This window comes from Eschrichtius robustus, chromosome 20 (assembly GCF_028021215.1).
Source record: "Eschrichtius robustus isolate mEscRob2 chromosome 20, mEscRob2.pri, whole genome shotgun sequence".
Lineage (NCBI taxonomy): Eukaryota > Metazoa > Chordata > Mammalia > Artiodactyla > Eschrichtiidae > Eschrichtius > Eschrichtius robustus.
In genome coordinates, this window is record NC_090843.1 from 26,611,166 (window position 1) to 26,626,545 (window position 15,380).

Below are 15,380 nucleotides of genomic sequence, written 5' to 3' on the forward strand. Positions count from 1 at the left end.
AAGAGTCCTTAGCATTGTTTCACAAACCCAAAATAAGAGCTCACATTTGTCCAGTGAGCACTTACTCTGTGCCAGGCACTGTTCTAAGAGCTCTGCGCACATTAACTCATTTAATTCTCACAACTTCTGAGGCAACTCTGAGACGAACAAGCAGGAACCTAAATGCAATCAGAGTGATGCTCAGGGAAATCTGGGAGCAGATCGGAAGGACACAGAGCTGCCCTCCTGTGGGGTCAAACAGCCAGGTGGGATCTTCAGTGCCATAGGGTGGTCGGGAAAGTGGGACCCAGGAAGCAAAGCACAGGGTCAAAGCCAAATGGGGCTAAAGATTCTGGAGAATAAACCCAATGTTATGGAGTCAAAGGCTTTTAAGAAACCAGTTACATGAACCTAGGGGTTGAGTGGGCCTTCGTTTCACCAGATAAGCAGTGAAATGAGCCCAATTGCTCTGAGAGAACAGTCCCCTAGCCCCACTGCTTACCAAGGTGTCCAAAATCTGCTGAGAAAACTTTCTATTAAACCCACTTCCTGTCCTGCAAAGATGGCCAAATTTCAGCACATCCGACGTCCCCCATCGGCCCCAGGCAGGGCAGAGAAGGCAAGCAAGGCACTCCTCTGCGAGGGCAGAAGCAAGAGCTTTGGAGGCCTGAACCCAGCCTGCCATGGTCACATGACCACAGGGCTTCTCCCCAAAGCCGGGTGCCAGTGAACAAAGAGCCCATGTAATAGCTGGTGATTGGATGAGGGACATTAGAGTGGGCAAGCGTAGCATGCCTCGGTGAGCTGGTGGCAGCTGCAAGGAGCAGGCCAGAAGGCCAATGGAGCCAGCCGCCGAACAGGTGGGCCAGGAGGTAGTGGACATTCTCTCAGAGAGAAAGGGACTGAGAGACGCAGACAGCGCCCCCCGCCGAAAGCCTTCACAGCAGCTGAGGGCAGGATGCAGCCCGCTCAGGCCCCTCGATGTCCTTCTATTCCAAGGACAGTTTTACCTCGACGTTCCACACCAATATTTTCCCATCTTCAATTCCTAGACTTTCAATCCCCCCAAAAGGAGGGAGGTGAACAGGCAAAGATTGGGGGGAAGCGATGGGCTGACATTAATTGATAGGAGCGGCTTCGAGCAGTTCATGCCGCCTTATCTCTCTCTCCTCTGGATAGCGTGTGTCCGCTGGAGTCCGCGGGGTCGGTGATTAATAGGGGCCATCACTCACTGTCCAGGACGGCTGAAAGGCAGCAGGGAGGGGGCGGCCCTCCCCAGAGCTGAGATAACAAGCAGCAGGAATAATGAGTGGTGTCACTCCACTTTTCATTTTGATGGAAAGTCATTACGGGAGTCAACGCCAGCGACAAAGAGCCATGAATCAACTGCTCTGCTATGAAATTAAAATCGAATTGCTGGCCACCCCCAACCCCTACCCTTCCTGGGAAATGGGGATGGGTAGGTGGCCGGGGAGAAGGGTGCTAGCCTGGGGTGGGCTCTACCCAATCACAGAGCAGCCAGTTATGGGTAGGAAGTGGACAGGCAGCTTGTGAAGGTGACAACTCCTGTCTCCACCTTGTTTATCAGACCCTTCCTCCGCAAACCGCATTTTCCCTCCGCCTAGAGGTAAGCTGTGATTAAAAGGAAAATACAGCTTTGCTGGCTCCAACAAGGCTGCCACTTGACTGCTCCCCTTGGGCTTCTGGCCTGAGTGGGGCAGTCTGGGCCTGGCTATGGAGAGAAAGGGGCCCAGCTGACTCAACTACCCCAGAGCCCCTTGCTGAACCATTTGTAGATACTAATCGGGCCCCCCACCACCCGGCCACCAGAAGCAAAGAGGAAAAGTCCCCAACCTGGCACTCCACAGGATCAAGAACCCCATGCAGCCTCAACCCCAGGCCCGGAGAACGGCACTATCAGTAGTGACACAAGAGTCCCTTCCTCTTTTATTAAGTCCAACTAGATAATGAGAAAGAGCAGAAGCTGTGGTTTGAGGCTGATGGGTCACAGGACCAATTAAGACAGCTTCTTGCAGAGAGTACAGTGAGTGCCAAGGTAACCATCTGGGTGATGGTTCCATCATGGGGCTTTCCGTCCTCCAGTCAGCCTAGTCTCTGGCTGGGAAGGGCCCCTGGCTGTCCCTCCTCCATCCTGAAGGCTGAGAAGACAGGCAGGAAGAACGGGGAGCGTGTCACAGAGAGGTTCCCATCAGGTTCACAGGGCGCCCATTGTACCTTTTCGAAATGTCAGCTTCAATCTGAAAGACAGTGATACAGAGTGGGCAGGAAGCAGAGACAAAGGGACCTCATTCTGCAGCAACTGGGCGGGTTTGCCTTTCCTGTCTCACCAGCTTCTGCAGCTCCTTGGTCTTCTCCAGCAGCAGGTCCAGCTTGGGCTCCAGAGCCGCCTGCTCCCGAAGGGCTTCCTGCTGCTTCTGCAGCATCAGCTCTTTCTTCAAAACCAGCAGCTGGGACTGCTTCAGCTTCTGCTGGAGGAGCTCAGTCACTCGGTCCACATACCTGGGCCGGGCACTCAGGTAAGGGTTCGGTGTTGCTGTGCAACCTGGGTGTCCCCATCCAACTGCTGAGGCTCAGGAAACCAAGTCTCTAATTGACCTCTCAGCCTCCACATCCTTCAATCCTTTCTTGCAAGGAGTACCACTCCCGCTTCCCCATCCTACAGGGGAAGCAGATTCTGCCTGCATACCTCAAACCACCCCATCTTGCCCCAAAGAGAACCGCCATCCCCAGTTGGGATGGTGCAGTTATGGGAGGAAGGGATGAGGTCTAAGCGGTCATGGAGATGAGGAAACAAGGAGTCAGGGCTGGGGCTTCCCTGGTGGCACAGTGGTTAAGAATCTGCCTGCCAATGCAGGCGACACGGGTTCGAGCCCTGGTCTGGGAAGATCCCACATGCCGCGGGGCAACTAAGCCCGTGCACCACAACTACTGAGCCTGAGCTCTAGAGCCCGCGAGCCACAACTACTGAAGCCCACGTGCCTAGAGCCCGTGCTCCGCAACACGAGAAGCCACCGCAATGAGAAGCCCCTGCTTGCCGCCACTAGAGAAAGCCCGTGCGCAGCAATGAAGACCCAACACGGAAGGAAGGAAAAAAGGAAGGGAGGAAGGAAGGAAGGAAGGAAGGAAGAAAATACATTTATAAAAAAAAAAGGAGTCAGGGCTGCCCGAGATGGCAGGGCCCTGCAGCATGCCCTTGAACAGCCCAACAACAAGGGGAAAGCCAGACCTTGGTGAGGCCATGATCATAAACAGGTGTTGCATTCGAAGACTGGTGAGCCGGCCAATCAGATCCTGCAGTACCGACACCATGGTGACCATCTTTGCTTTGGTCTGGCCCTGCAGGATGGCTGGAGCCAGCTGGAACTGGCTCACGGACAGGATGTCTGCCTCCTCACTCATCTCCACTGCTCTCTGGGACAAGAAGATCTCAAGCTGAGGACAGAAGAGGATTTGGTTCAAACCGAGAAAAGAACTCAGAAGCTAGGCCCTCAGGCTGGTCAAAATGAAGAATAAGGTGAGGGTTAGATTCTGGTTGAGGAGCAGTTATTTCCTCTGAACATTTTTATTGCTAAAAACTCACCAACTATAACGTGGGAGTTTGGGGCAGCCTCCACCATCACCCTTCAGTCCCTCATTGCTGTCTCAGGCCTTACCTGGCCCTGGACCCCTCTCCTTCCTCCCAGGCTATGGGGCACATAACTACGATGCAGAGATTCAAAGGGTTCTCTCTGCCCAGTGAAGGTATTTTCTCTCCATGGGAAGAATGAGATTCAGGGAATAGGAATCCATGTTTGAGAAGCCCTGGATTAAGAAAAGGCTGGGAAGAATCTGAGAACCAGCCGCATATCTTGTCACTTTTATTGGACCACGGAAACTTGAACTAGACTGGTGAGGACAAGGCCTTCCATAAGGCCCTCCCCAGCCAGCAGGCCACCAAGAAGTGGACAGACCCAGAGATTAACAAAGACAAGCCCCCCGCTTCCCAGTCCCAGAAAGAAGATCCGAGAACACTGGCTCCTTACTCTAGGTTGCTGGATACTTTAGCCACAGGAATGATACTAAAACACAGATGAGAACATGTCGCTCCAAACCTCCAACAGCTTCCCAGTTCCCTCAGAGTAAAAGCCAAATTTCTGACTCCCTTCAGCTCTCTGGGCTCTTCTACTTCCCCCAGCTCCCCTGCTCAGCCACAGTGGCCTCCTTGTTCATCACACGTGCAGGACACCTCCCACCTCAAAGCTTCTGCGTTGCTCCCCTTGCCTGGAAAGCTCTTCTGCCAGATATCAGCACGGCTCTCTCTGCACCCCCTGCAGGTCTTGACTTACTGGTCACCTTGGCAACAAGACCTTCCCTGACCACCAACATAAAACTGCAGCCCTTCCCAGTAACCCCATCTCCCTCCCCAGCTCTCTTTTTCCGTGGCACTTATGTTAACACCTGACATACTACATATTTTACTTGTTTGTCTTGTTTCTTGTCTGCCTTCCCCACTAGGATATAAGATCCATGAGGTCAAGGACTTTGATTTGTTCGCTGCTCAGCACCTCAGACAGTGCCAGGGGCTTAGGAAGTACATGATAAACACAGTTGAATGAATGGGGGAGCATCCTAATATGTGAGTCCCTGCTCCAGAACAAGGAAAGTGCTCAGCACCCTTACACAAAAAGGAAGGGTCAAGTAAGGTACCTGGAGCGATGCCGCCTATGCTGGTGCCAGGCCTCCCCCCGCATCACCCAGAGGACAAAGGTACCTCCATAAGCTCATCGATGAACTGATTCCGGGTCTCAGGGTATTCAAGAAGTGTCAGAGCATCTGGGCCCCTAGCAACACCTTTGGGAGCTGCCAGGAAGAGAGAGAAGTGATAAAGTTGCTGAGGACTGGAGAACACTCTCAGTTTGAGAAGTCCTGGTGGGTTAATATAGACACAGACACTGCACTAAGGCCACTTCCTGTTCCAACCCAAGTGGGAAGGGTTACCCTTTCCCATTTGTCTCAGCCCTAATCAGGCACTAGTGCCAACCCAAGTCTGTGAGGAGGACCACAGAGCTGAGTTCCAAAGAATGGAAAGTTCCTTCGCTCTAGTGGGCGTGAAGTCTCATCCTGCACTGCCCTCTAGTGGCTCAGATCCCTACTCTCAGCTTGTGGGGTGGGGGTGGGGCCAGGTCAGGCCTCAGAGCCTATCAGCCCTCTCGGAACCTCCCCAGGGAACAGCTGACCCACATCCAGTATCCAGAGAGTTGAGAGTTTCTAGATTTAATTTTAAGAACTTCTCTCTATCCGCCTGCACTCACATCATCAAGATTTTGAAAAAACAGGCAAACGTCCGAGAAGCCCAATCTTGGCAGTGTACTTTTTCTTTGCTTCTGGAGACACGGGGGCAGGCTCTGCCAGGGCTGCAGGGAGGGGTGCACTCACCCTGGGTTCCGGCTTCCAGCACGGTGATCTGCAGAGCAGCAGCATCGTCTCCCCAGTCTACCTCATCACCCCCAGCTTCCTGGGTGGAGAGTAAAGAACCCCAGCAGTGTTGGGAGAACTTTCCCCAGCAAAGGGAGCCGGAATAAACCAAAGCCCTCAAAAGTTCAATGACGGGGCTTCCCTGGTGGCGCAGTGGTTAAGAATCCGCCTGCCAACGCAGGGGACACGGGTTTGAGCCCTGGTCCGGGAAGATCCCACGTGTCGCAGAGCAACTAAGGCCGTGCGCCGCAACTAACTACTGAAGCCCGCGCTCCGCAACAAGAGAAGCCAACACAATGAGAAGCCTGCACATCGCAATGAAGAGTAGCCCCCGCTCACCACAACTAGAGAAAGCCCGCGTGCAGCAACGAAGACCCAACGCAGCCAAAAGTAAATAAATTTAAAAAAAGAAAAAAAAGAAAATTGCTCTAAAAAAAAAAAAAAAATTCAATGACGGCACATTGCAGCCCTGATGGAGGTGGCAAAGATGGCACTATGGGCCCGTGCATGTAGGTACCACCTGCCTATATCCCCATACCTGCCCCGAACACCAGAAGGAAGAGGTCAAACCTCTGATATGTCACTTTGGAAACTCTGCCCCACACTGGACTACACCTGGTCCAAGAACTATGAACTTCATGTGATGTCTTTAAAGACAGAGACAACACTTTTCTTATCACCAAAGCAGCAATCACAGAAAGTCCTCAGAGAGATGGACCGAGAGGGCATCCTAACCTTTGAGTCCGATTCCAGGGAGATGCCCCAGTCAATTCCAGCAGGCTGGGCAGAGATGCCAGAGTCAGCCCCTTCAGACGCCACCTCCACCCCAAAGTCGCCCCAGTCAATCTGGAAGGGGGAAAAAAGTGTTAGCTCGCAGAAGATGGGTGAATAAAGGGGGCTGCCTTCCCCTAGGCCTCAGCTGCTTTCAGTAGGGAGTGCGCTGTTTAAGCATAATGGCCTCCAAGTTCCCAAAGGAGAGCCCATCTTCAGAGAGCTCAGGGGACTGAAAGGGTCCCAGTTCAAAGTTGACCAGCTTGCTGAGCCTCTTCAGAACTCATCTATTCTCTGGTCTCAAGAAAGCCAGAAAAATAAAGGGGTAGGGCCTTCTGGGCCCTTCCACCTACAGTTTCTCTCACAGGAATACACCTTTCTTCCCTCTGGACTCTGAATTCAAGTGGGGTGTGGACGGCGTAGGAGGGGAGGAAGCGGCTCTTACTAGGCCTGTCTTACCGCGTCTTCTTCCACCTGCTCAGGGGGCTCCTCGAGGTGCGGCCGCTCCACCACCGAGGGCTCCGTGCCCGTCCTCCACTCATACACCGTGCAGTTCCCCCGCGTCTGCACAAACCGTAGCATCGGCAGCACCTGCTCTGTGGGGCTGCAACGGAGGAGGCAGCTGACCTTCCCGCTGCCCACTCATGAGGCCAGCATGGGCCCGGCCTCTCAAATGTCACGTGGGGAAAATACAAGTGGAGAAGAGAGCACCGCTGGGGAAGAAGCTAAACTGTCCCCCCCGCTGGGGAGAAACAGGCCCTCGGTACCTTTCACACACAAACCCCACACAGGCCTGGTACAGGTCGATGGCTTCCCCCAGGGACTGGGCCGCCGCCCCAATCTCAGCCAACTGACTCGGCAGGTCCTTCACCAGGGCCAGCAGTTCTCTTTGGACGTTGTCCCCCTAGAGAGGATCCACGAGGTGGGCTTAGACAGAAGTGGTGGGAAGCAGAGTACAACAGATTAAAGAATACGCCTGAAGATTAGAGACAGGCAAGAAAATGGCCTGAGAAGGGCCCAACCAGGCGGAGAGGGAAGCCCTTCCCAGAAGCAAAGGCGTTGGGCCCAGGAAGACAGACAGAGGCCCCAGGTGTCCGTCCTCCTGCCACGGCAAGTACCCGCCGCTCACCGTGATGCCATACTGCTTGCACGAGTGGTAGAACTGCTCCCGCATCTCGGCAGCCCCCGCCTGGCCCTCCTCCTCCTTGCGGCTGTATTCTTGCTGCAGCTGCTGGCACTTGGCGATCTGCTTCTTCAGGGAGGGGATCTCGTAGGTGACGTTCCGAACCAGGAGGCTGGAGAGTTCCACTGAGAAAGAAGGGCCCAGGAAGTTCACCCCAGATCTGCACACCATAAGGCAGGCATGCCCCAAGGACACGCACAAACACACCCTAGTCGGGTGGCGAAGAGCACGGGGTTGGCCTCCCAGCTCTTCCCCTTCCTGGCTGTGGAACCTAAGACAGTCGTTTAACCTCTCTAATCCAATCCTCAGCTACAAAACAGGAGCAATAATAGTTATCATGAAGATCAAGAGAGAGAATCCATATAAAACACAAGTATGATTCCTTGCATTTAGTAGGTGTTCGGTCAATATTAGCTATTATAATTATTTATACTATTAGAAAACACAACCCAAACTACAGTCAGCCCTTTAGTTACTCCCTCAGGCCCCTGATACAGCTCCCAGGACAACCCGTGCCTCTTGTGCTCAGTGGAGCACAGGGGTGCAGAGGGAGTCGGTCACCAGGAGGTGCGGGTGGAAGATCTGCACACACCTGCTTGGCAAATGCCCACGACCTGCCTGGTGGTCATCCTCCTCCCAACACTCTTCGTGGAATTTATTTTCCAACCTCACAGACATCTACACCCCCGCCTCTTCCCCCACGTGAACTGTGCCTCCTAGAAGCCCACTGTCTCAGAACTTGGGGAGTGGACCTCCCCATGGACACTGGGACTCCTGGGCTGGGCCACCTTACCTAGGTAGGTGTTGTCCTTCTCATATAGGGCTACAATCTCCTGCCAATCCTAAGAAAAGAAACAGGAAGTGGGCCTGAACAGCACTCAGCAGCCGCTGAGTGCATCCCAGCTCAGTCCCCCAACCGGGAGGCTCTCCCAGTCTCTGCATCACATCAAACTCCTCGTCCTCCTTCATAATCCTGGCTGGACCACCCACTTTATTTTAAGAGTGTGGTGCCAACAAGCGATCCCCAAAGCAAATGTAAACCCAGGGGTAGGATCTACTTTTGGCATAAACTGTGGGGACGGAGAGAAAGTTGAGGAAATATTCCATGTAGGCGTCTCCACTGGATCCTCGGTGAGACCAGACAGGCTCTGACCCTCTGGACTGGAGGTCTCCAGCTGCGTGTTACCACCGTCGCCCACACTTGCCTTCATTCGCTGTGAAGAGTACCGGCCAAAAATATTTTTTGTGGAGGCTTCAGTGCCTTTGAGAAGCTCCACAATTCTTAGGCAGTGGAAGTAATGAATGTCTGGAAAGCAAGGGAGAACAAAGACTTTGAGAATTACAGTGTCTTCCCCACCCACTGTGGCCACCATGCATGGCTGACTCACGTATATGCTAGTAACTTTAGCAGGCATAGCTCTCCCCTTCATCATTTTGTGTTGAAAGAAACAAGCATCTATACCCCAAATAAAAACCTCTCTTTCTTTAGGGGTCAGCCCTATGGCTATAGAAAAGGGAGCAGCTCAGCTGATATATACCGCCCCAGGAAAGAGGGGGTGTCCAGTAATGTAGCCCCAAAGCACTCACAGGATCCAGAGAGCAGCTGGGCGATCTCTTGGCTCTCTGGCATGTCCTGGATGGCGGCATTGATCTTCTCTCGGATGGTCAACACCAGACTCTGCCATTTCAGGTTGCAGTGCCTTCTGTCCACCAGCCAGTCTACAGGAGAAACACCCAAATCACAGCATTCCCATTCCCATGGCCAAAATTCCATCACTGATTCAAGTGAAATATGCTAAGGCACTGGCTAAAAGTTGTATTCATATTGGTTAAGGTGTGGGGGTCACGGGAAGATGGGAACGAAGACAGGCCCAAAGGGATGCCTGGGGCTAAACAGACTCCGGCAACCTGACTTCATCCACAGTGTGACTTTTATAAAGCGATTGCCTCAACACAGGGATAAAGTAAAACTTTAAATTGGTCCTGACATCAAAGTGCCAATTTGGACCATATTCTCCATGATGTTTTTGCTTCCACGGATAATTATATCTTTCTTACTGACAGCAGACGCTATTCAACTTCCACTTCCTCAGGGCTGGGATTAACCATGACAATGGAAAATACAAGATGGTTATGCCAAATACCAGATGAATGAACAACTGCAAAGCCCCTACTACCTACAGCGCCCTAAGGACTAGATAACACTGGTCTCTTCTTACCAGTGAAGTACCATCCTGCACACATGAATACCCATGTGACTGACCTCCTGGATTCTGGGCCCAGATCTGTGTTTTTAGTAGAGAGTATAGGTGGATAAGAGCCATGTACATTTCCTCAGTCGGAGAGAGCTAAGAGCTAGACTTTGTGGTCAGATGGTCCTGACTTCTAATTATCAACTTTCCTGGGCAAGTCTCTCAACCTCTCTGTGCCTCAGTTTCCCTACATGTAAAATGGGGATGATAAACATACTGAGTACAAGGGGGAATGAAGGTAAAACACTGAGCGCTGTGTCACATGGCAAGGGCTCAATGAATTGTAGTGATCTTCATTTTCATAATGTCAAGCACATAAAACAGCACCTTGTATAGAATAAACCTTCAATAAATGGTTGTTGTTTTATTGGTCCTTTTCATGACATCAAGAGTGTACGTGTGCTGAAGAGCTGAGAAAAATCTGCAATGAAACTAAAGAAGCTCCACTAAGTGGCCACCTTGCCCTTGTTAATAAATCTGCCAGTTGGTCAAACACTGAGGGCCCACATTAGTTATCAGTTATATTCCCTCCACTGTAGTCCTCTAAAATCTTCAGAAAGAAAAATTCTGTAGACGTCACAGTAGTAGAAGCAAAGAGATGAGGCAAACAGATGTCATCTTAATGACAAACCAGCATCAAACAATTAATCCAGGGCTTCCCTGGTGGCGCAGTGGTTAAGAATCCGCCTGCCAATGCAGGGGACACGGGTTCGAGCCCTGGTCCGGGAAGATCCCACATGCCGTGGAGCAACTAAGCCCGTGCGCCACAACTACTGAGCCTGCGCTCTAGAGCCCGTGAGCCACAACTACTGAGCCCACGTGCCACAACTACTGTAGCCCGCGCACCTAGAGCCCGTGCTCCGCAACAAGAGAAGCCCGCGCACCATAACGAGTAGCCCCCACTGGCCGCAACTAGAGAAAGCCCACGCGCAGCAACGAAGACCCAACGCAGCCAAAAATAAATAAATACATTTATATATATATATAAAAAAACAAACCCAAGAGCTGTGCGTGGCCCTGGAGGGGTCAGAATGAAGAGGTCCTTCCCTGGCTCTGAACTGGGGAGGAGGTATATAGATCAGATACAGATGGCAGGGAGATGGCCTGGCCACTAAAAGGTTTTTCTTTCCAACTGGATCTATGTCCCTCTTCCTCCTAAAATCAAGGGGAGATGGAACCTTTTTTTTTTTTAAAAAAGGTTTTTTTGCGGCATAATACAAAAAGCATAGATACTGGAACCTGACAGACTTAGGTTCTGCCTAACTTCAGATCTGCCATTCAGTAGCTTACCATCTTTAAGGTAAGCCCTCACCCTCTCTGTGCCTGAAAGATATGATTGACAACACATGTTATAAATGTTAAAGTAGAAAACACAGGTCAAGTACAGACTCTATGTCTGTTTCCTTCCCGCTCCTCTTAGCGGGGCAATCCGGCCACAGATGGGCGCATAGAACAGGGCGAGTGGTCAGTGCCTCAACAGGGGCCTTGCAAGGACGTCGGGGCTCCAGCTGTTGGTGACAAGGGGCAAAGGGGCCAGGGCTCCCCCTGACAGCTGGCTGAGCGGAGGTGCCCCCTCCTACCGAGCAGTTTGCTGGTCTGGATGTCGATGGGCACGTGCTGATGGTCCTGGCGGGAAACACGGCGGGGAACGGGGCGTGAGTCCTGGGTGCGAACAAGCCACTCGCGCGCTCATTTCACCGACCCAACCGCCACCCTGCGGGGCCAGCACGACGGGCCGGGGAGGGCCGCGCGCCGGAGGGAGCCCAGGAAGCAGGTCAGGGACGGGCGGGCTGAACTCAGTTCAGGGGTCCCAACCCAGCCCCTCACCTCCCCAGCCCCTCACCTCCCCAACTACTGTCCCCCCCACCTGCATCTTTCCTCCACTTCCGCTTCCGGCCGCCGACCCAGGCCCGCCCCGCCTACCACTAATCCAGTGGTGGTGTGGCTGAGCTTCAGTTTAGGTCTCCTCCGGCCACGTCACCGCCTTCCTCAGAGCCAATCGGGGCGCGCGCTCCACCCGGGCTTCAAGCCCCACCCACCCCGGGGCTCCGAGTGGCTGAGCCCGGGAAGGGCGGGAGAAGAGGAGACAGCCAATGGGAGGCGCGAGGCGGGCTCACGGCCGTGGAGGGGCGGGGGCGCCAGGAAAGGGCTGCAGTGGCGACGCGATTGCGGCAGGCGGCGCCCAAGAGCCGATCCCGGCCGCTTCCGGACAGGCAGGAGTAGAGCCCTCTGCTCAAGGATTAACGCGTCTGCGGACAAGGTCCTAGCGCCGCCCTGAACAACCTGGAGGTCGTTAGAAATGCCTTCTCTCGCCTTGCCTTGCTTTACCGTCGATCGATCGATCGTAGTTTGAAGGTCTCTTGTGGCACTTGTCACACATTGCCTTCTCAGTTTATGTAATAGACAAGTGTTGAACACCTGCTATGTGTTGTGTGATTAGGGCAGGGATCGGGAGGGAGGAGGGTCAAGGGAGGCGTCCCAAAGATAACACCTAAACTGAGTGTTAAAAGAAGAGCGGCAGAAAGAGGGTGATGTGGGAGGGGTGCTCTGGGTGGAGGAGACTGTACAAAATTTTGCAGGCCACAAACTGCAAGGGGGTGTAGGGAAAAACAGGCAGGCAGGACTAGCAAAATAATTGGCGGGGTCCAGTGCAAAATTAAAATGCCCTTGTTAAAAAATATGAACTGCAGAGGTCTCACACGCATGAAGCCGGCCCTGCAGGCAGGCCAGCCTCTGTGCCGTGAAAGGTTTGAGGCACAACAGACTGTAGAGGTGGAAGGGTAGTATCGTATCATATCATCTCACGAAGGAACTTGGACTTCACCCCTGCAGACAGAGGGGAACCATTGGAGGGTTTTAAGGGTTTGAGCCTTGAGACAGGAGAGACCTGTGCAGATTGACTGCAAAGAAGATGGATTCGTGGGAGATAAGACTGTCAGGAGGTTATCATGCAGGAGTTAGAGCCTGACCTGGGACAGAGGCATGAGGAGGAAGAGAAGGACTGGATTTCAGAGATGTTTTGGAGGAAAATGGACAGGACTTGGCATTTGATTGGCTGTGTGGTTGGGGGACAGCAGGATGACACCTAGGTGGTTGGATGCGAGTGCCTCCACCTAAGACAGGGATGCAGGATGCTGAGCAGGGGTTGAGGAGGAGGGCGTATCAGCTTTGAATTTGTGGGGTTGGTGGCCCTGGGAGACCCCCAGGTGGCAAGTGTGCAGGAGGCACTTGGGTCTGTAGCTCTGGAGTTCAGGGGACTGGGGATGCAGCTTTGGAGAGCCGTAGGCTGACTGATCTGTGGTCCAGGTGGTGGCTGAAGCTGAGAGAGGGCATGAGATTGGGCAAGAAGTGGGGAGGGTGAGGAGAGAGGGCGGGCTGGGGATCTCACAGGGCTGGGTGTGCCATTTTGCATCCCTCCCCTTCCAGGTTGTTAGCTCCTCAAGGGGGTTCTGCCTGGGTCTTTCTAAATGACCCCCCCCTCCCCCCCCCCTCCCCGCTCTGCCCCGTCTCATCACTTGGGACTTAGTAAATTTTTTATTGAACTGTGTGATGTGATAGGGCAGCAAGAAGACCTAGATTCCTGCCCAGTGAGATCTTGGACCATTTCCATAAGCTCTCTGCCAGCCACGGTTTCCTCAACATGGAGATAACACCTATCCTGACCATCTCAGAGTATTTCTATTTACAAACCTAAACAAATAAACATACTAGATGTACGTAATTCTTTATAGCTTACAACATGCTTTCATAGATTTTTCTCATTATCTGCAAACTGTGTGGGTGTGAGTATGTGTGTGTATGAAACATTAATCATTATTTTTATAGAATGGGTTGAAAGACTTCCGTAAAAATGGTTCATAGGGCAGAACTAAGGGCCTCTTCAGGGCTCTCTCGTGGGAATTTGGCTCCCATCTTAGAGTCCTGACTCAGGCTATAGGAATTGCCGGGGCTCCCCCATGATTAAACAAACACTTACCGGGCTCCAACTATGTGTTCCTGGCTCCCTGGGACATCCCAGGAAACATGGCCCTGCCCTACCCTCAAGGTGCATCTTTCCTCCTTGAACCAACAGGCAGGGCAGGGCAGGAGGAGTCTAGAAGGCCCAGCGCTGGTGGGTTGGTGGAGGCAGAGACCACCAGCACTTCACCTCCCCGCCCCCACAGCACCCCGGGTGGCTCATGTGGGGCAGAAGGATGTTTGAGAACAGCTCTGCCTGGCTGCTGGCCTCAGGGTGCAGCTCTGCCTGGCTGCTGGCCTCAGGGTGGTGGCCCCGGAGAGCGTAGGAGTGTGGATTTTGCACAGTATCTGCACAGTCTGTCCTTTTCTGAGGCCATAGAGAACCTCAGGGCCGATGGGCAGATAAGCACACAAGTGGTCTGGCATTCAGGGCATCGAGGTCTTCGGGACTCCCATCATCTGGAAAGTGGCAGGGAGAGGCTGTGAAAGGCTTCTGGCTGTGAATCTCTCAATTCTCTGCTGATATAGCAGGTGGGGGTGAGGCAGCACATAGGAAGGTGAGGAAGGATAGAGCAGGCCTGTGGCGGCTTTGGACAGGAAAGCACAGAGCCCCAGGGTGGTATGTATGCAGACTGCCTTGTCATCCTTTGTTGTTGTTGTTTGTTTGCTTATTAAGCGATAGTCATGTGCCCTGTGCCAGTGTAGATCTAAATGTTTTACAAGCCTTATCGAATTTGATCCTTCCAAACAAACCTTATAATGTGGGTACTGTTATTAGGCAGATTTTAAAGGCAAGGGAGCCAAAGCTTAGGGAATTAAGTAACTTGTCCAAGATCATAGAGCTGGAGTTGGTGAGGCTGGGATCCAAACCCAGGCCTGTCTGGCTCCCCAGTCCTCATTCTTGTTCTCCGTGGGATGTGGCTTCTCCGGCAGCCCTGCCTGCTCCATTCAAGCACCACAGCTCGGCCACCACAGGCGCAGGCCTCTTCCTCCCTCCTCTTCGGCCTGATTCCCACTTTCTCCCCTGTGGTTGTGTCAGACACTTAGCACCCTCACCCTGGCAGTCCCTGCCCTTTTCCAGAGTTCTTTCTTACCACGCCCCATTCCGGGCAAGAAGGCCCATTACTTATGTTCCTGCAATATCCATAAAAGGAGGGCTTACCCTTGACATTCAGACATTTATCTCCCATAGGTTTATGACTTTATGGTCCATGTCTTGTGTGTGTTTGCTCACAGCCACACTGACTGTGCTGTGTGTGTGTGTGTGTGTGCACGCGTGTGTGTGGTGTATCTGCCTGCTGGGCTGAAAACTCTGGAAACTCAGCCTCCTCAGCTGGGCCTCTTGCTGCTTACAGTGTAGTCTCGGGGTTGGTTTTTTCAGTCTGTCTCCGTAACTAGTCAGTGAGCACCGTGTGGGCAGGGAGTACAGGCCTGTTCATCTCTGTAACCCTAGCACCTGGCATGACACCCCATGTTGAGTGTCAGGTGCTTGATGGATGCTTGTGAAGGAAGGAATGAGAGAAGGTGCCGCTGGTGCAGGAAGGTCTTTAGTGATGAGTGGGGACCATGATCACTTGGTCTGGGGGGCGGGTTGTGCATTCTCCAACTCTATTCCTCACTTCCCCCCTACAGCTCAGGACTTGGAGTCACTTGGAGTGACAGGGAGGAATTTGAGGCGAAGATGTCAGGGCTGGTTGGCTTCACGAGTTAACACAGGCCAGAAGGCCTATGAGGGCCCAGTCAGCTGGGTCGTCCTCTGGGGC

At 53.0% G+C, this 15,380-nt stretch overlaps 1 protein-coding gene across 3 annotated transcripts; it reads right to left on the reverse strand.

The window, feature by feature from the left end:
- Positions 1–1,913: 1,913 nt before the first annotated feature.
- On the reverse strand, positions 1,914–11,610 carry CDK5RAP3 (CDK5 regulatory subunit associated protein 3). 3 transcript variants are annotated; one of them, XM_068530851.1, is made up of 14 exons: positions 11,528–11,610; positions 11,241–11,286; positions 8,996–9,127; positions 8,614–8,714; positions 8,202–8,250; positions 7,355–7,533; positions 6,993–7,129; positions 6,685–6,829; positions 6,190–6,300; positions 5,416–5,494; positions 4,751–4,839; positions 3,227–3,432; positions 2,328–2,499; positions 1,914–2,237 (listed from the first exon to the last, which is right to left on the reverse strand). In XM_068530851.1, the coding sequence occupies exons 1-14, from the start codon at positions 11,531–11,533 to the stop codon at positions 2,172–2,174; spliced, it is 1,518 nt and encodes a 505-aa protein (XP_068386952.1). In that variant the 5' UTR covers positions 11,534–11,610; the 3' UTR covers positions 1,914–2,171. The 3 variants fall into 3 exon arrangements, with proteins under 3 accessions (XP_068386952.1, XP_068386953.1, XP_068386954.1); XM_068530852.1 differs by lacking the exon at positions 11,528–11,610 and adding an exon at positions 11,504–11,516; XM_068530853.1 differs by lacking the exon at positions 11,241–11,286 and having other exon boundaries at positions 11,528–11,578.
- Between the last annotated feature and the right edge of the window lie 3,770 nt (positions 11,611–15,380).

Bases quoted from the DNA above. Each gene is read 5' to 3' on its own strand.
- CDK5RAP3 (XM_068530851.1), bottom strand. The intron at 3,433-4,750 runs GTACCTTTGTCC...TTCTGTCCTCAG, and splicing joins TCATCGATGAGCTTATGGAG to CTTGAGATCTTCTTGTCCCA. The intron at 2,238-2,327 runs GTGAGACAGGAA...ACTGTCTTTCAG, and splicing joins CCAAGGAGCTGCAGAAGCTG to ATTGAAGCTGACATTTCGAA.